The 20,426-nt window shown below is 38.7% G+C and overlaps 1 protein-coding gene across 2 annotated transcripts; it reads left to right on the top strand.

Annotated features, from left to right (window-relative positions):
• The first annotated feature begins 3,495 nt into the window (after positions 1–3,495).
• LOC143026612 (tripartite motif-containing protein 5-like) lies at positions 3,496–19,054 on the top strand. 2 transcript variants are annotated; one of them, XM_076187314.1, is made up of 2 exons: positions 3,496–3,652; positions 14,985–19,054. In XM_076187314.1, the coding sequence occupies exon 2, from the start codon at positions 14,986–14,988 to the stop codon at positions 15,796–15,798; it is 813 nt and encodes a 270-aa protein (XP_076043429.1). In that variant the 5' UTR covers positions 3,496–3,652; position 14,985; the 3' UTR covers positions 15,799–19,054. The 2 variants fall into 2 exon arrangements, with proteins under 2 accessions (XP_076043429.1, XP_076043428.1); XM_076187313.1 differs by lacking the exon at positions 3,496–3,652 and adding an exon at positions 4,291–4,636.
• The last annotated feature ends 1,372 nt before the right edge of the window (positions 19,055–20,426 follow it).

The raw sequence follows: 20,426 nt of genomic DNA, 5'->3' as shown, positions 1-20,426 counted from the left end.
TTAGTACTGGGTGTCCATAGTGTTGCATTGTACTCCAGTTTTGGTCTTATTAGTGTAATTAATATTTTCTTAATCATTTCCTCATCCAGGTAGTCAAATGCCACTTTCATTGACCTTAATAGGTTGAAGGTTTCTCCAACTATTTTATTGATATGTTTGTTTGGTGTCATGTCTTTGCTGATTACTCCAAGGTAGTGCTGGGCAAATATCGCTAATTTCAATATCGAAATTATTGGTGAACAACAATACAGTTACCGAAATTACTGACAGTTTACCGGTAAAAGACTCGTGAGGTAATAGTGACGTCACAAGTTCGAGTAGAGTTCGAAAAATCAATGTTTTTGTCTTTTAATAAGCTATATCTCTGGTTCTATTTTACATATTGTTTTTATTGTTATGTCATTGTAAAGGGAAAAGGTCATACTTTAATTAGTGCTACTATAGTCTGCTATCTACCGCGCGAGTGAGTGAATGGAGGGTGTCTGAGGATGGGTGTGGTGTATACATTTTCGTTCGCGTATCTGCATGAATGGGTTCATGTTTGGAGGTGGTAGTGGTAGGCAGCTACCGGTAAAGTTACAGGTTTTATCCAACAACCTTAACGATAGCTTACCGGCAAACATTCTGCTACCGTTAAAGCTTCGTTAACCGATAACTCGATAAGCATAACATTCAGAGAGCGGTAAGCACGTCTCGGCTTGGTGGTACTGAGTGACGGTAGTGACGGGCCCAGTGACCCGCTAATTTTACCAGTTAAACTTTTACCATTAAGCAAGTATGTACCGCTAAGGTCTCGGTCATATTTTTACCATTAAAACCGTTTTTCGGCACTTTTTTAATTTCTCAATAGAATTAATTCTATTTCTGTGATCAGCATACGAAACTGTATTAATTGTGTAAGTTTCATAAGAAAATTCCGCGTGTCGCCAAACGAAGACCCATATAATATATGGGTCTTCGTTTGGCGACACGCGGAATTTTTTTTTTTTTTTTATGAAACTTTCACAAATAATACAGTTTCGTATGCTGATCACAGAAATAACATTAATTCTATTTTGAAGTCAAGTTGGCACGTTCCTTCTTTTTGCCATATATATTAATTCTATTGAGAAATTAAAAAGAGTGCCGATAAAAACGGTTTTAATGATAAAAACTTACCGAGAACTTAGCGGTACATACTTGCTTAATGAAAAGTTTAACCGGTAAAATTAGCGGGGCACTGGGCCTGTCACCACCGTCACTCAGTACCACCAAGCCGAGACGTGCTTACCGCTCTCTGAGTGTTATGGTATAGCTTATCGAGTTATCGGTTAACGAAGCTTTACCGGTAGCAGAATTTTTGTCGGTAAGCTATCATTAAGTTTGTTGTCGATAAAACCGGTAATTTCACCGGTAGCTGTCCACCACTAGTAAGCACGTCTCGGCTTGGTGGTACTGAAAGACGGTACTGACGGGCCCAGTGTACCGCTAATTTTACCGGTTAAACTTTTACCAGCAAGTATGTACCGCTAAGGTCTCGGTAATTTTTTACCATTAAAACAGTTTATTTTCGGCATTTTTGTTAATTTCTCAACAGAATTAATGTTATGTCTGTGGTCAGCATACGAAATTATATTAATTGTGAAAATTTCATCGAAAAATTCCGCGTGTCGCCAAACGAAGACTCATATATGTATTATATATATATATATATATATATATATATATATATATATATGTATACATATATATGCTTAAGTGATGAAAATGCCAATATGCTTCTGTTTCTAAATAAGAATATGAACTAATTTGTATGAAAAGATAATTGAAGAAACAAATAAAAAACGTGCTGACAATGAAATCCAATATATCCTTGAGTATTCACCTTGGTCTTTGGATCACGTGCTGGGCTAATTTGTATGAAATTAGTATTAAAACAAGGGAGCATTAAAAACAGTTTTTAGGAAACATTTATTACAAATTAGTCCGTTTAGGTTAGTTTTAAAGAAAACATTTATTACAAATTAGTCAAAGCTCATTATATGTGTATGTGTGTGTGTATTAAGAAAACTCCCACTCCCACATGCACCCTCCAAACATGAACCCATCCATGCAGACAGACGCGGACGAAAGTTTATACACCACAGCCACCCTCAGACACCCTCCATTCACTCACTTGTGCGGTAGATAGTATCACCAATTAAAGTATGACTTTTTCCCTTTACAATGACATAACAATAAAATTGATATGTAAAATAGAACCAGATATATAGCTTATTAAAGGACAAAAACATTGATTTTTCGAACTCGACTAGAACTTGGGACGTCACTACTACTTCACGAGTCTGTTACCGGTACACTGCCGGTAATTTCGGTAACGGTATTGTTGTTCACCGGTAATTCCGGTATTGAAATTAGCGGTATTTGGCCAGCACTACCCGGTGATTTCGGCCCAGGGTTTTTCTGGGCCGAAATCACCAGAACTCTACAGGGTAGGACGTTTCGGCCAGTTCTCCAAATGTTGCTATTATTATTTACTTATTATTGAAAGAAAGAATTTAAAAAAATTATATATTGCAAGTAACTTTTTTTTTTTTTTGCACATAAATATACTGTATGAAAATGAAATGAAATTTATCAAACAAATTATCTAAATTGAAATTATACAACTTTCATGTGTGGACTAAGGTAAATGGTGCTATTGTTGCACTAAAAGTTGCCTAACATTGATAACATATTTTACAAGGAGTCTAGGTTTGGGTTGTTCAAAAAACTAATTCTGGCGTTAGTTTATCTTGATGTTAAATGTCATGGTAACGCTCTGTGTTACCATGATGTTTAATGTCAAGTTAGATTTAACGCCAAGATAGTGCAAAAATTTGTTTTGAACAACCCAGCCCAGAAATTCAACATCATTAGTGAGCATGCAGGAGGGAAGCGTATCGAATGTAGGATCGTTTCGGCCACAGACGTTTCGGGAACTTACGTTTCGGACAGAGCTGTGCTAGTCCTCCAAATGTTGCTATTATTTACTTATTATTGAAAGAAAATATATTATTAAAAGAATTTTTAAAAATTACTTATCATATCAAGTAACAATATTTTTTGCACATACTGTGTGAAAACGAAATGAAATTTATGAAACAAATTATTTAAATTGAAATTATTATTATACAGTGCACCAAGCCTATATAAACCGAGCAAGTGGGTCTGCCCCACATCTATCATTACTCATACTTCCTTCCATTTCATTCTTTCCTTCCACTAAAACCCCAATCCCCCCTCCCACCCTCTCCCCCATCTATCCTGCCCTCTAACTAACTAACCAAGCCAGGGCACCAAACCTTCAAATTTAAAAGGTTATTTTTACTGGGCCGAAATCACCGGTGATTTCGACCCAGAAAAACCCTGGGCCGAAATCACCTGATCCCATTCGTTTTCCTAGTCGTGGATTTGAGTCACGCATAAGTCTTTTGCCATATTTTCACCTTGTCTTGTTCATTTATCAGACGTGTATGGACCTCGGTTTGATGGCCTTGAAAAAGGGCAGTGCTGTGGTAACTGTTTTCCTATCTTAACAACTTTGATGAGTAACTGCGAAAATATATACATATACTTTGTCTTGATGTGTATGCGTGTCGGTGTTGTGGAGATTATTACACGGATATTATTGGTAAGTCTACTTTTTCTTCCATCAATAAACTATTACCAGGCGCGGATATAAGGGGGGGGCCCAGGGGGCCCGGGCCCCCCCCTTTTGGCTTTGGCCCTTTGGCCCGATTTCATTTCAGTTCACTATTTCATTTTTATAATCCATGTTTAATCCATGTTATAATCCATTTTTATTATCATTGTATCATTTATGGAACCGCCGTCTTCTCTTTGCTTAGGCTGCAGTGTGAATAATCCTTTCAGTGTAATAACCTTTGCATGTTACTTTTAAGGCTACTATCATAGGTAATATTATAAAGTATAATGCTTACTGTCTTATATATATATTCTACATTTAAATTGAGGTCTAATGTCTCTAGGTCTCTAGCTATTAATTTCTTACTTTCAATAAAGTTTTGATAAGATACAAAATTCCTCTCTCATTTGAATCCGAAGAGAAACACTGGCACCTAGAGCAGATGGTTATGCCCATTCATTTAGGTCAGTCCGCCAGTTATTAACAAATAAGAATCCCGTGAGTGGAGAAACGGTAATGCTAATGCTCGTTAAACAACCGAAAATTCTGCCGTCGGGCCCCCCCCAAACTTTGTTCCTAGATCCGCGCCTGACTATTACGGGTCTTAGTGGAAGTATTACGTTTTGTAGCTGTCGAATACGTTTTCGCTTGCTTACGCGTCGATCGAAGACAGATGCCGCACATACGTTGTATAATAATACTTATACATTATTATTAGCACTGTTGCGTAATTACGTGTATAATACGTAAATACATGTATAAAAAGTAGTAGTGAAAGTTGACTAAACATCGCAAATCACACAAGTACTGAACATGAGTAGTTTGTTGAATACGGAAATGTTGGCTGGCGGTAAATTGCAACCTTATCGACGAGTAGCTAGTCGTTGGGGCTATTATCGCAGCAGTCATGCAACTAGATGCAAGCAGTGCATTAAAGCTTCGTGTACCGGAGTGTTCTACGTTTTTAAGGTAACATTTAAACCATTTTTTTTTGGGGGGGGGTGAATGATTGCAAAATATTGTTAATTCTGTGGTAAATTTATTTTCGTTGACAATTTGGGTAGGCAGTGTTCAATTTCTCAAGTACTGCTAGAATTCATTTCCTATTCAAAATATGCATTAGTGTTGTGCAATATGTTTGTAGAAAGGCAAGTTCCATCCGATCAACATGAAATTAATCACTTCACCTCAAAATAGTAATTGCCCTCTCCAGAAATCAATGCCTGTAATAGTGCTCTGCCCCTGAATGACTCGTATGTGAATAACCACGTCGTAGTTCGGGAAGTGGTACTGAAAGATAGAGGCAATAAACTAATATTTTAATATATTCTTACATATTACCACTCCGACACAGCAATGTAAACAATACTCCACATTCGGCGTGTGGCAGAATCTGACACTGTGTCAATGTTGAATGAACAACTACTAATCTAACCTAGAGTTCTTCCCTCAAGAGTCTGAAACGTTAAATAAAGAACTAGATAAGAAACAAGACTTCTCAGATATCTGTTATGTCTGACAGGAATCATTAATGTTATTTAATTTAACGGCGGGACTTGAAATATCTCCAAATTCCGTTAGTTTGGAAAATGACCATTAACAGCTCACTTTCGGAAAAATCCACTAATAAAAGTTTATAAGTGACAACATTTGGAGAAAAATCTAATTAGATTATAAACTGCTCACCCCCTGGAAAGTCGTTTTCACAAAACCAGGCCCGTAGCCAGAACGCATGACTTGGGAGGGGTAAACGTAAATAAATTTACTAACCTTGTATAACAGTAATAACACAATAGCACTAACAGCAGTGTTATGACACCATTTAGGTACGGGCACAAAATTTTCATTTTTTTAACTCTTAAATTATTGTTGCATATGAAAGGCAATTTTATTAGAAACAAAATGCTTTTTAAATTTTTGAAATAGCTCAAAAAATAAGTGAGATACGATTTTTTTAATTATTTTTTTAGCCCGCATTTTTGGTTATCATAGCAAAATGTTAGAATTAAGGGTGGTCATTTGTAAAGATTTCGGTAAAGAAATACACGTTAACTCTAAACCACTGGTCCAATTTTATTAAAATTCGGAATACTTGGGTTTTAAGGATCCACAAATCACATGAGTATGTCAAAAACAATGCAAGACATCTCCATCATACCATATTTGCCTTTTCATGGCAACCATGAAGTTGTCAATTTTCAGATTATCATAAATAAAATCCAAACCCCTGGCCCAACTGACATGCAACTTGGCATTTCTAGGTTTTACGGGTCAATAAAACACCTGAGCATGTCAATAACATTGCAGGACCTTCTTCTGACACCATTCTTACAAATATCTATCACGTTGCCATGGCAACTGTTGTCAATTTAGAAATAATCAATAAAATCCAAACCGCTGGCCCAACTGACATGCAACTTGTCATGCACAGGTTTTATGGGTCCAAAAATATCCTGAGCATGTCAAAAACAATGCAGGACTTTCCTCTTACACCGTTCTTACTGACACCTATCACGTTGCCATGGCAACAATATGTCGAATAGGCATCTAAACTTCAAGAAACTTAGATTGCACAACTGCGCTATTACCAACGATTTCAAAGTTGCTCATAACCGGTAGAATAGAGGCTAATAAACAACATTATTACATTCAATATTATATGATTTAGTTTCTTGCCTTTACACTTTTACTCAGAAAACTAATTTTCCAAGGCTAATATAAAAAACTGCGTTGAAACCGGTAAGAATTAGTAAAGTTTTGAAGAACTGGGCATAAACTTGTTTAACAACAAGATAATTTTAATACCCTGCGGATGTGCTGAACGCTCCAAGCATTCAAACTAAGCCAAACAAAAATCAAAATCCAACGGGGCGCAAAAGATGGCGATATCGGCGCCGTGCATGGTTTCGCGCGTGACCATATGCCTACATGTGATGACCCTAAGCTCAAACATCAAGTGATCAACGATCTTGAGCTTCTCATTTCCGGGAGAAAATAGGTTGATAAACATGTTTATGTAAATTAAAATAATATATAGTAATGCCTTACCTTAATATTTTAACTCTGAAAACTATGTTGCCAAGTTTGATAACCAAATTTCCGTTTAAATCGCTGAAAAATTGTTTCTATTTTAAGAATTGGGCATACATTTGCAAAACAACAAGGTAATTTGAATATCTTGCGCATGCGCTGAACGCAGCAAGCATTCAAACCAAACTAAACAAAAGCTAGTGGGCCGCAAAAAATGGCGATGTAAACAGCACATGGTCGACAGTGGCGCCGCGCGTACCTACACCATTACTGAACCACAAATAGTCAGGGCCATCAGTGCATTAGATATTAAAAATAATGCAGTACAAGTGTAAAATGTCACAGACTATGGTGCTGAGCAGTAACGTGCACAGACATTGCAAAGGGCAGGTGCTTTGGGCTGGAAATTTGGGCACTTCACTCTTTTGTATTATATGTGTGTGTGTAAACTCTGAAACCAATTTCCACATTATAATTTCTGAATGGTAAGAAAGTGGAAAAAGCATGTGAGAAATAGTTTTTCATTAATTTTTATATATTTTTGTGAAGGGCACTTTTGGGGCACAGGGCAAAGGGGCACATGCTCGGGCACCCTCAGCACCCCTACTCTGCACGGGCCTGGTGCTGAGGGAGGGGGTGACACCCGGTGTGGCTTAAGCGCTTTATTCAGGTGGTTATTGCTGCGTCGGCCTAAGGACTGTTGTGGCGTGGTCTCCACCCCACCCCCCCATGTAGGGGATTGAACGCGAAGGCCCAACGTGCGTACAGAGGTAGGTATTATGTCTGTCTGGGCATGGTACAGTGTGAGAATCTGGATGATTGAGTCAACTGTTGACTAGCTAGGGCAGACTACCCGCTCACGCGGAATCGGTTCGTGTGGGAGCGGAAGAATGTAAGTGAAAAGATAGTAGTGTATAAAAGATGGCTATTATAAGCGCTTTTTCGTGGGTGATTAAAGGGTGGTTGATGGTGGTGGCTCAGGAGAAACAGGCAGGGAACTCGGATGGCGGCACTGACGCCTAGGATTAGAATCACCAAAAGTTGAGGAAATGGTAGGAGGCATAGTAGTAGAGAAAGGTTGAAAAAAGGAGAAATCTTTAGTGGGAGGTAAACTGAAATGAGATGTATATAAGAGAAAGTTAGAAAGGAAGCTAATTTTAGTCGAAGAAAAAGTACGTGTAGATGTTTGTGCGTGTGGCGTGGTTATGTTCGTGAGAGTTGTGTGTATGTACCTTACGAGAAGTGGGTAGAGTTCACTTTCCGCGTGTGGCGTTGCTGATTAGCCCCCAGTTAGGTAGCACATTCCTGATTAACCTCGGGTGAGGCTTGAACGTTCCTGATTCACCCCAGGTGAGGCTTGAACGTTCCTGATTGACCCCAGGTGAGGCTTGAGCGTTCCTGATTAACCCCAGGTGAGGCTTGAGTGTTGAATAGGCAATATCCGAAGCGTAGTCAAGAGAGTGGATCCGATGGCAGTGTGAGGGGGTCCAGCGGGCGAGTGTTGTTTTATCTTTCTCCCTCCAATCACAACTCTGAAAGCAGAGAATTACGTGACTTGGGAATTATGTGTAATTGTCAGAAGTGTAAACCCGCACACCGGTGTCAGCGAAGAGGCCAGGCATGGGTGTGGGCTGGTCGACAGGAGAGGCCCTGCACATCCTCCCCCAGGACCGGCTGGCGAAAAGTTAAAGGAGCTGACTGAGAGTTCGATTAAGGGACGACTGACCTCTGCTAAGCCAGCAAGAAAGTGTGCGTGTCTCTCTCTTTTCTTTCAAGCACAACTCTCAAAGCAGAGAATTACGTGGCTTGGGAAATGTGAAAACCCATTTGCCAGCGTCAACGAAGAGGTCAGCCTTGTGCCAGACCGGCAGCAGCAAAGGAGAAAAGTCTTCTCCGCGACCGGCCATGAAGATTGATGGACGCTGTTGAGAGAGTTGGAACGAAGAGTGACGTCTGACCTCTGCTGAGTCAGGGCAGGCGGTATATATACCCAGGCCCGATTTGACACCTTGAGCAGACGCGACCTAATTGGGGTGACCCATCCTAGCCTTCGAGCATTGAGTCAGGTCAGACTACCATCCAACTCCAATGCATCACTTTGCACCTACAAGCATGCTTGTGAGGTACATATGTACACCACAGAAGTACGTGCAGGTGCTAAGTTGCAAGATAATAAATTAAGTACATACGTTTGCAGCAAAGAATATTCTCGAAACCCATTAGTTTGCACCGAAATGCAAACTAACTTTCAGCTCTATTCTGACAATTATTGTATAAGTAAAATGGCTGAAAAATATAGATATATGAGCTTGAGAGTTGGGGCTAAACCCCTCCATAGCGCCCCCCACCCCCACCCCCGTGGCTACGGGGCCTGTACAAAAACACTAACCTGATATGTAAATTCCTTCTGATGCCTCAATACTTCGTGCTTACACGTCAATAACAATCTGCACATAGTTCCTAAAAATCCCATGCGGACATGAATCTGTACACCTCACTACGCTATTACTTTTCTTGTGAAAAATACCCACATTTATCGGTTATTCTGATGGGTTTCGACTTAAAGATCAACTGAGCTTTTCCAAGAGGTGGTGAATATTTGCTAGATGTATGGCTTGGTCACTTTTTTAATATAATAATGCAAAAATAAATCCTAATTATTACACAATGTGTTAAAAAGGCATATCAGAATATCGGTAGCAGACGAACTTTTCCTTCGCCGATCTTCGGCTGTTCTCGTAACACTATCGGCTGTGACGTCAATCTTGGTGTTTACATTCTGATGCATGCCATGTGCGTGCACTATAAAATGCCGTGATGGTTAACTTGATCTCTCTCATATTTTGTGTGAGACTATAGTCAGCGCAACGAGAAGTGACCACTAAGGCGGGGTTAGGAGATTTCCCGGTGTTGCCACATCTCCACAGATAACACAGCCCGCACGGCTCACACTGAATGCAGTGTGAGGGGGATGGGGCCAGAGAATAGATGTAGCGACAACGTCGCTCTCTCTTGCTCATATGCCATGTCTATGACTCGAGGAAATCTTTGCATAGAAGCATTGATTTTTACCTCAGTGGTGGTGTGTGACAAAAAATTGTAATATAATTATATGTGGCAACATTATAAGAATATAAAATAAAATTATAAAATAATTATATGTGGTAACACAGGGGGATTCCCAGTGCTCCGCCCTAACGGCCATTTCTCGATGCAATGAGTATAGGGTGCCCAGACGTCCTCCTTTAGGGAGGACAGTCCTCCTTTTGAGCACTTTGTCCTCCATCTGGCGCAACCTCACGTCGGACGTGCATTTGTCCTCCTTTCTTGGGGTGTGACAAAAAAAAAAAATAGATGAATAAATTAGTAAATAAATAAATAACCCTAGGTATACAATAATGCCGTACAATTAAATTATGTGGGAGTACCCAGGCCAAAGTCAACGTCAGAACTCGGCAGCCGAAGTAGACAGGAACTGCACAAGACCAATGTTGTGAACGTGTGATTGCATGATTCACATCTCATACATTGGGCTGCAGTCCTGATGTGGCCACGGTGCAGTGTGGTTTGGTAATTAATTTATGAGGTAGGAGTCTGAAAATGCCGAAAAGAAAGAGGGCAGAAATAAACCTCCAGGCAATCGATGTGAGGATACAACTAGGTTTTGTTTGCGTTGTAACTTGGTAAGAAATACAGGTACCGTATATACTCGTCTATAGGTCGATATCTTAAGGAAAAATATTTAGGCCAAAACCTAGGGGTTGACCTATACACAAGTCATAATCTTGTTAGGTTGAAATCCACACATGACAAGAAAGGCTAGGAAGAACTCGTACCTTTTCTTTAGGTTCAGAAATCAAAATATTTACCTACTAGTTATTACCAGTAAACAATGGGGACATGAAATACACGGTACATACCAAAACATGTGAAATTCCTTCTAGATACGGTAACCCCATACTGTGGGTTTACCTGTTTGTTAAAATTCTTAGCACAGGCAAGCTTATTATATCATGTATACTATTATAGTACTCATAGTTGGTTGAAAAATAATAAGATATTGTGATATTCTCAAATTTAGCTTTTTATATGGTATATATTATTGTTACCATTACTAAAACAATGTAACACGAGACGTCTTGTTGTGCTGTCCTGCTGCACAACAAGACGTCTCGTGTTGCCAACCAGCGACGTTGCCACCAACCTGACACATATTTTAAGAACCACCAATTTGGAAGTAGTGTGCCAGACAAGCAGGACGATAAAAGACATCACGAAGAAGAAAATACACAACAACCAAACACTGGGCACCAAAGCTGGTGTTTATCGTATTCCGTGTTTACATCGGAGAAACGTCACGCAACCTGAATACACGAATACGTGAACATCATTACGACGTCAGGCATGATGTCACCACCAATGCATGTGTGACACATAGAAACAAGGAAAACCATCTTATGGACTGGAAGAATGCAGAGCTGCTGATACAAGAACCAGACAAAATCCGCAGGAAGTGTTTAGAAGCGGCGATCATTCAAGGAACGAACACTATTGAACACAATAGGGGCATGTTCAACATCTCGTCCCACATAATTCCCCTAATACCCATGGGGGAAAAAAAAAAAAAAAAAATTAAACCACCCTTTGTGAACATTTTGCCCACGGACGTTTGGGCTAGCATTCTCAACCTTTCCCAGTGTTCAATCCCCCTCCTCCTCCTCTCCCTTCCCCCTACTTCTTTTCTCTCCCCGTTCCCTCCTTTCCCCTTATTTAATCTCAAGCATATGTATCTCAGTTTGTACTTGAAAAGGCTGTAATAAGAGAAAAGTCGTGCAAATAAAGGCTCCATCCTCATATGGTGTTTAACTCGTCAGTCTTGTCGGCAACTACTACTTTCATGATAAAAAAAAATTGGTAATCTGTTCAAGTTTTTCACTCTGCTGAAATGGCAACTTCAGTGAAACTTATTAGATATTAAAATCAGTGAACTTGAAAAAAACATAAACCAAAATACATCAGAATTAATGAAGTGAAAAAAACCATAATAATCAATTGCTATACCAGGCAAGACACGCCACTTCAAAGTATTAAGACAGTGGAATGCTCACAGCACCAAAACAAAAACAAGCCACTCGACCTATACATGAGGTATATGGAAAATTCTAGAATTTTGGGCCAAAAATAGGGGGTCGACCTTTACACGAGATCGACCTATTGACGAGTATATACGGTATTTGTTTTTTGTCGGTTTTATTAGAAGTGAAAATAATGATTCACTTTCAGTTTATATATATATATATGTAAATATATATATATGTATATATATAAATATATATATATGTATATATATAAATATATGCATCTATCATAACAAACATGGTGTACTATTCGTCCGACATGACTTCGTTACTTACAAAATCTGTTTTAGCACTTTTTTGTTTTTTATTTCCGCTCACAAAATTGCATATTACGTTGATACATTATAATTTACAAAATTAATAATTAATATTCTATTGCTATATTGCGCCCATGGTCGAAACTAAAAATTTACCAATACCGGTATATACTGTACTCCAGGTAGTTTTTGCAGCTTGCAGGATGGTAATGTAGACCTAAGCTTCAGAACACTTTACCTCACAGCTAATATCCACCGTACAAGTTCATTTAAAACATCATACAAATATGCCTCAGCCAACTTGATTATCGTACACGACGTCGTAACTTCAGAAGATTTACGTTAAACGAATATTGGTCTGTCATAAAGCCCGTCGTAACTCTGCGTTGTCGTTAACCGAGTAGGTCGTTAAACGAGGAGTGGTTGTAATGCGAGTATTATGACGCAACATCGCATGTCTGGCAGCTAATGCTGCCCGCGAGATTTTGGCCCGGAGTGAAGGGGTTAAGAACAAACTGGATGTGGAAAGATACAAAATTGGGTCACTACAAGTATAGCTCTCTTCCCATAAAATACAACTAGGTAAAATACTAAGAATTTACGTAAAATCGAAGGCAAAGCACAGAGCTCCAGAAACATAATCCTCCCCCTGTCGAATCTGGAACAGCACTGAGCTTGGAAACACTGCATGACCTGGGGGCAGCTAACCTTGGTCTTGCTGCCAGGTATATGAAAAAATGTCTGGCTCACTTGTGATATTGAGGGCGAGGGACTTCCAATTTGTGGCATAAGTATTGACGTCAGCATTATCGTGTCCATACTTGTGGCAGCTATGGTATATGGACGTGTTTGTGTGGTTGGTGAATGTGAGGATGATGGGCCAGGTAAGTGAGAGATGAGACAGTTGTTGTTTGGAAATGACACTGCACTTGTGGTTGAGTCTGGGGAGGTTGTGTGAAAAGAGATAGTTGAAAGTGAATGCAAGGTGATAAATGTACAAGGGGTAAAGGTGGCATTGAGTTAGAGGTAACAAAGGAAAGACCCAAAAGGAAGTATTTAAGTATTTTTGGTCATATGTAGCAAAGAATGGAGGTGGAGGGAAAATGTTGTTTAGCCAGGGATAGTCAGAAATATTTGTTAAGGCTTGTATGGCAGTTAGGCCAAGGTGTTTAAGGTAGATATGTGAAATGTTGTCTGGCCCTTCAGCTTTGGTTTCATTGTCAGGTTTGACTTGCCACATTTCGTTAATTATTTTCCTGTTTTATGGTATGATGGTCTTGAAGCTAGTTTTGGAGAAGTGCTGTGGATGATGTCACATCGCTTTGATGTTGGTATTTTCTCTAAAGTTGCTCCAACAGCTTCATCAGTGGGGGTGGGGTAGAGGATTCAATTTCAAGTGTTTGATGTTTTTTTACTGCTCTCCATTTTTTTCATTGTCAGTCTCCATCCATTTTGATTATTAGTTTTTCCCAGTTTTCATTTTGTTTGCTGACCATTTGTTTTGTAATGTTACTTTTTTTCTTAGTAATTCTGACAATTGCTTTTTTGGCAGTTTGTTAGTCCTCTTGGTTTTGGGTTATAATTTCTTTTCCAGTTTTATTTCCAGTTCTAGTTCTTATTTGGGAAGTAAGAAAAAAGGTGACTTGCTTTATGTGTACAGAACAATGGAAAGTGTGGACAAAATTATAGGAAAAACAATTTTCTTTGGGATGAGAGTGACAGAATGTCATGGGGAAAAAATTAATAAAATATATTTGTAGAATATTAAGAGCTTACATTACAAATGCATCAATTTTTGGAATAACTTAGGAGGAAATAGTTGAATAAGAAAAATAATAGATTAATTTAACCAAGTTTAACAGTTGGAGATAGAGGCAAAACTCCATCAGTGTAGCTCTTTTTACTTTGTAATGATCAAATAAATACATTGGTGTGAATAAATTGAAATCATTGTATTGTGGCATCACAGATTACTCTGCTACGCATAGGGGGTTAGCGTAACGAGTGCCCTCTTTTCTGGCGTTACGTAACGTAAACAACGCGGGGTTAAGAATCCACGAAGTGCTCGTCGCTAACGTTTATTGGCAATAGAAAACACGACTTTCTCATCTTCACACAACAGGTGCTGCCATTGAAACTATGGCAGCGGACAGTAATTGGGAGGAAGAGTAGAAGTAGTAGTAGTAGATGAAAAACTGTAAAACAATCCAGAGCGACGCTCGTTACTAACAGCTTTTATACAGAATTACAAATAATCTGAACATGAAATACGAGCAGCTTAAGGCTAAATTCATTATGACATACAAGAAACAATATACCAGATCTAAAACTAAATTCGGCTCAAAACTCACCGAGTAGGCCGCGAAGGGAGCGGGTATACAACTGAAGGCGTTTCAAACCACACTGGCTGGAGGCGTGACGTGACATCACACCACCGCAACAGGTTCTTACACACCTTCTTAAGTCTAATTCTTAAAGTGAACATTGTACAAATAATGAGATGCTATCTTGCAGCACAGCTTGCAGACAACTTACAACGATAGTATTCTTAAGCAGACGAAGCTTCTGCTCGCAGCATACTTAAATTAAACATTACGAAAAACAAACTTGAAAACCTCTTCCGAGGGGAAACGAGCCTTACGACAAAAAGATATGTAAACATGGGGATACATGGACATATAAAAAAGCCCCGTTACCTCTCGTAACGGCACAGTATTGTGGTTTTTGTGTGATTTTGTTGGGACTTTGTTCCATATTATATTATGTAATTTTATCCTGTAGTGCATTTTTGTTTATGTACCCATCTTATGGTCAGCATTTCCTCTTTTCACTACTGTTATATTTTTCTTCTGACATTGTGCATAGCAATTAATGCAAACCTATATCTTTCAGAATGGAATGTACCATCTGTGCACACTTATTCGGCAGAGAACGAATCCCTCTTAACCTGCCATGTGGCCATACTTTCTGCCAGGTGTGCATTAAAGCATTGAAAGGCATGAAGTCTCTCCTGTGCCCAACTTGCAAAGCTTCACATGCAGAAATCAGTATTGTTGAACTGAAACCAAATAAAGAAATGGAAAGTCTTGTAGAGGAGGAGAAAGAATCTGACACAAAATCTGAAGTTGGCTTTACAAATGAAGAAGTGGGTGATATATGTGGCACACACAAAAGCCCTCTGCGTTACTGGTGTAAAACTTGCCGCCTCATCATTTGTGCAGATTGCATTATACTTTCTCACGGACCCAGTCGACACAAAGTATTGACCTCCAGTGAATCACTTGTGCACCTTCAGTCCGAGTGCAAAGCCAAGGTCAGATTAGACAGGGAGAAACTGTCTAAAATCAATGGTGAAGCCAAGGAGGCTATTATTGCAGGAGAAATGATGGTTAAGAAGTTGAAAGAAACCATGGCAGAAATGGATGAATATGCAGCCACACTCAAGGAGCACGAGAGCAAAATAATTTCGTCATCCGAAGCTGTATTATCTCAGATGTTGAATGTAATGAACAGGAAGGAACCTATTGATCTATTGGTAGCAACAGAAGAAATTCCAAGATTTTTAAGAAAAAATTTGTATTTAAACAAGGTATTCAGGAACTGGATCTTTCAAATTGAAAGACTTCAAAAAAATCATGGCCATGAAATAAGGGTGGTTTTTATTGTTATAGTTGGGGTATTCACTTTTTTATTCTACTGCCTATAATGGAGGATCGACTGTAATTTGTGCTTATAAATGAACAAACCACTTTAGGTTGGCCTGTTTAATATTTCTGCCAAACCTATGTGTTCCCAAGTATATTAATGAATTCTATTGTTTCTTTGTCATATATTATAATAACGTGCTTTTGCAAAGCTTTCAGGCATTCCATTGCCTTGCTTTCATGTGACTTTCCTGTCTTGCATTCTTCATTTTTTTTTCCAGTCTCAACGCCTACCTGTCCTCTGACTACTTCCACATCCACACCCATGCATTGCCTTGACCATGTTAGTGAGAGAGAAAAATAGATTTGCATCATCCAACCTTCATTTCTGTTTATCCTCTCATCTACATCATCAATTTTTTTTCTTTTACTGCTGGACAAAAATTTTAATCCTAGTACTCACTATACTTGTACGTTCTTCTATGGTGATGCTATTTCTGTGATCATTTTACCACCACAGATGTATGACACTACTCAGGCAAGCAAGGTCAACTGTGTCAAAAGGAAGCTAATATATGACTTTGGTGACCCTGGCAAAAAGGACTTGAAATGATAAATGTACTGTGCTACAGGTAGGTCAAGTTGTTTAATGACCTCAGTTATTGGTCAGATGACTTTAAGAATTTTACCATAGACCAATCATTGGGCCCAAATAGGGAAAGTATAACCCCCAAAGGAAGTGCCATATAGGGAATCCTTGATTTATGATGGTTTGCATCTCTGCCATTTCATGGTTATGACACAGGCAGTTTATCTCTGTACATTCCCTTTTTATATATTATACAAAGAACTACTGATTAGTATGGCAGAGGAATGTGTCATCATGCAACAATAGACTGTGGGTTGTGCACCATTTTGGATTACTACTGATCATTCGTTCTCTCATTTGTGTTCCAATTTTGGGAACTTTCTTCCCTTCATTATGGCTTCCAAGCATAAGGTAGACTTCTGATGGCAGTGTATTGAAGAAAAGGAAAGCAATCACCATGGAAGGTGCTTACTTAGGCTAGGTCTAACAATGCTAAAAATCAGTGTACAACATGGCATAGGAACAGAACATAATTTGAGGACCTCATGTATCATAAGCAAGGTACCCTTAGGGCTTGCAGAAAGGAAGCACAAACTTTCCAGGTCAGTAAGCTTTAGTTGATCAACTCCCTCAACAATATATTCCACTAGCTATGAGCTCACACAAATAAAGTACTTGGAATTGTACACTTTGTTTATCCACCCACTTAGCTTTTCCTTGATTATGCCTCTTTGGCCAGTTACTCCTGTGTGGAGAGGAGTGTGACACACTGATTTCACAAAGACCTTCATACTGAACACAGATGCAAGGGATTTAGTAATCAGAGGATTACTACAACAGTCTGATGAAAATTGGTACCAACAGCCAATATAATTTTTCAGGCACATTCAGAGTAAAAAAAATATTCAATCATTGGAAGGGAAGCACTTGCAGTGCTAAAAGTTGATGGTGAATGGACCACATACACAAGGATTTCTGGTGACTGTAGAAAGTGATCGTAGGTTGTTGAAGTGGCTTTTTTACCCCACAAGGATGCTTGTGGGGTACATGTACATCACACATCTCTTCTAATGGTGGGAGACTCAGTTTTTCTAACATTTCATTATATGGTCTGCCAGCTGGGGGCTACTTTGCTATGTTTTGTATTTTCTCAATGTTGTAACATTTTTGTGTGGGAACCATACCATTACTGCATATTCCAGTCTGTGGGAAATATGTGTATGCATATATGCAGGGCTGTACCCTCAAGGTGGGGGGAGTGACTGTGCCCTCCCCCCCTGGAAATTTTCAATCTATAGCTTTCTACCCCACCAAATTGGTGTGGTAGTTACCAGAAAATATTGAAGTTAACAAATTGAAAATTTCAAGGTGGGGGGGGGTGCCATCCCTGCCCCCCATAACCTGTGATCCCCCCTCTCCGTCCTCTCCTGCCCTGATATATACATCTATCTCTACCTCTCTCTCTCTGCCTATCTTTCTACCTCTACCTATCTCGCTCTCTCTCTACCTCCCTCCCTATCTCTACCTCTACCTCCATCTGTCTATATCACTATCTACCTCTCTATCTCTCTCTCCTTATCTTTACCTTCCTCTTTCCATCTCTACCTTCCTTTCTCCCTCTCTCTCTCTGTATCTATATATCTATCTGTCTATCTCTTCTTTTCAGCACTTATATTTGTGTCTTACAAAAAATCTGGTTATATCAAGTGTTGGGTGACATCTATGATTAGTATTTCCATGTCCTCACATTTTTACATGTGCAACTGATCGATTTATTTTAGCAAATCATTGATGGCTTAATTGTACAGTATTTCTGTTCATTTCCTATAGTTTGCCATTTTTTATATTAGAATTAATTTTCTACACAACTCTTAGATTCTGTTTAGAGTTTTCCTGTAATAATTTGCATTTTTTCAGCAAGTCACTTGCAATATCAATGCCTATTAGATCTGCTCTGAGATAAATTTCAAGTTTTCTTAATCATGTGATATGATTCAGTGGTCAATCTTATCTCTGTAGGTATTTTAATTGTAAAGCTAGTGAAGTATTTCTTGTTCAATGACTTGTATCTACTTGTTTAGTGAAATTATCCCTCCAGTATGATCAACACAGAGCACTTCATATATGTGTATATATATTGTATAAGACATTAACAAATTGAATACACAAGTTTATATTAGTGAAATTCTTTCACAAGGCTCACTTATTTTGTGTGATGTGGCATACACTGAATCCTTGCCCTCCCTGCTAATAATGACCAACTGTAAGAGGCCGGTAGATAGAGGTAGACATTCAAGTAGATAGAGGGGTAGGTGAAAAGATATGCAAATTTTATGACTTGGATGTTTTGAAACAATGGCTGATAGGAAGAGCAGAGTTGCGTATTCTCGCTTGCTGTCTTGTGTTTTGTAAACATAGGTTAGGATATCGAGAGAGTGCTGAATTGATGAAATGTAACACGAAGCCACATTCTGCTTGCTTACGTAAACAGTATTGCTTGACAATATAACAGCCTTTCTGATTGGAGGAAAGGGTGGAGGAGGAGAGAAATTATTGGTGCATGGAGGTAAAGTCACGCCCTTAAAGGGTGGCACTTATTTGTAACATTCAACTTATTGGATGAATTAAATTGTGACGTCGGAGCAGACTTGGCTTGGTGGGATGTACAAAGATCCCAACCGGGAGTCCCTTGATGTAGATAGAACCAAGTATATTTACTAAGAAGAAAACTTAATCTCATTTAATTCACCCCATCAAGAAACATACTTAAGAGAAGGACAAGGCATGGGGCCTACAGACGAATATAAACGACTAAGTGGTAGAGGCATGGGATAAACACCAACAGTCAATTGTTTACTGTAAACCAATGCAGTACATTGGCACAAGTTACTCTCCTTTTCCTCTTTTACCCCCTACTGGGCCTTTCTATGTTTTTACCATACATATCACCATATGGAAAAACCTGGTTTCATTTAACTCCCAAATTCCATTATGCCACATTTCGTAATGTTGAAGTTAACTTCCCAATTCTGACTCCATTCCCAAACCCTGTTCAGGTTTGTCTGCAGTGAGTCAACCTGTTTCAGTACTCTCTTTAACAATTATGCATCATCTGCAAAGAAGCTCATGTAAACATTCCATACCCTTGTCCATGTCATTCACAAAGCAAACATTATTGGAGCCAATACTGATCCTTGTGGAACTCCACTGATTACCTTTTCCCAAGTAGAACTCTTATCTCTGAGTAATACCCTCATTTCTCTTCCATGTAAAAAGTCCTCCATCCATTTCAGTAATTTACCTTATATTCCTCCTATGGTTTCCAGTTTTCTTAATAGTTTTTTGTGAAGGACTTAATCAAAAGCCTTTTATAGATCAAGGAAATCATAATCAGCCCATCCATCCCTTTTCTGTACTATAGTAGTTTTGAGTAAAAACAGATCAAATTAGTGGTACATGATCTTTCCAATGTAAATCCAAATTTTCTTGTATTTAGTATATTGTTCTCCAGATGTTTTATCCACCTACTTTTTAAAACTTTTACACAAATTTTGGCTACAGTACTTGTAAGGGAAACTGGTCTGTAATTTGTTCAGACTTCCTCATTTCCTCCTTTATAAATTGGTATATTAGCATTTTTCCAGTCTTCTGGTCTGTTTCCTTTTTTTCCTTGTTCTTTACATTCTTTTAACCCTAGAATGGTTACCCTCTATTTTGCTAACATAGAAAGTTAACCGAGGAGAATTTAACCCAAATTAAAAAAAATTAAAACACATACCTATGTACAAAAAACATTTTGAAAATACACAATGAAAATACAACTCTTTACCTTTAATTTATGCTATTTTGAATAAAAGATTGCAGTTTAAGAAGTACCTTACAAAACCCTGACAAACAAAATAATGAAAAAGTGAATTAAAAAAAACTTCATAATTAGCAAAAAAAAAATTTTATAATAATAATAATAATAATCTGATCTTATCCTCCTGTGTGTGTAGTCTTAGGTGATGCAAACATGCCCTGGCTGAGACCCATCCCTCTATCTCCACCAAAAACTGTATGGTAGACACAGAACTGTGGGAGAAATTCTCCCAAAATGGG

The sequence above is a fragment of the Oratosquilla oratoria genome, chromosome 6 (genome assembly GCF_046742065.1).
Source record: "Oratosquilla oratoria isolate Oo_2021 chromosome 6, ASM4674206v1, whole genome shotgun sequence".
Classification (NCBI taxonomy): Eukaryota; Metazoa; Arthropoda; class Malacostraca; order Stomatopoda; family Squillidae; genus Oratosquilla; species Oratosquilla oratoria.
This window is presented reverse-complemented; position numbering and strand designations above follow the sequence as displayed.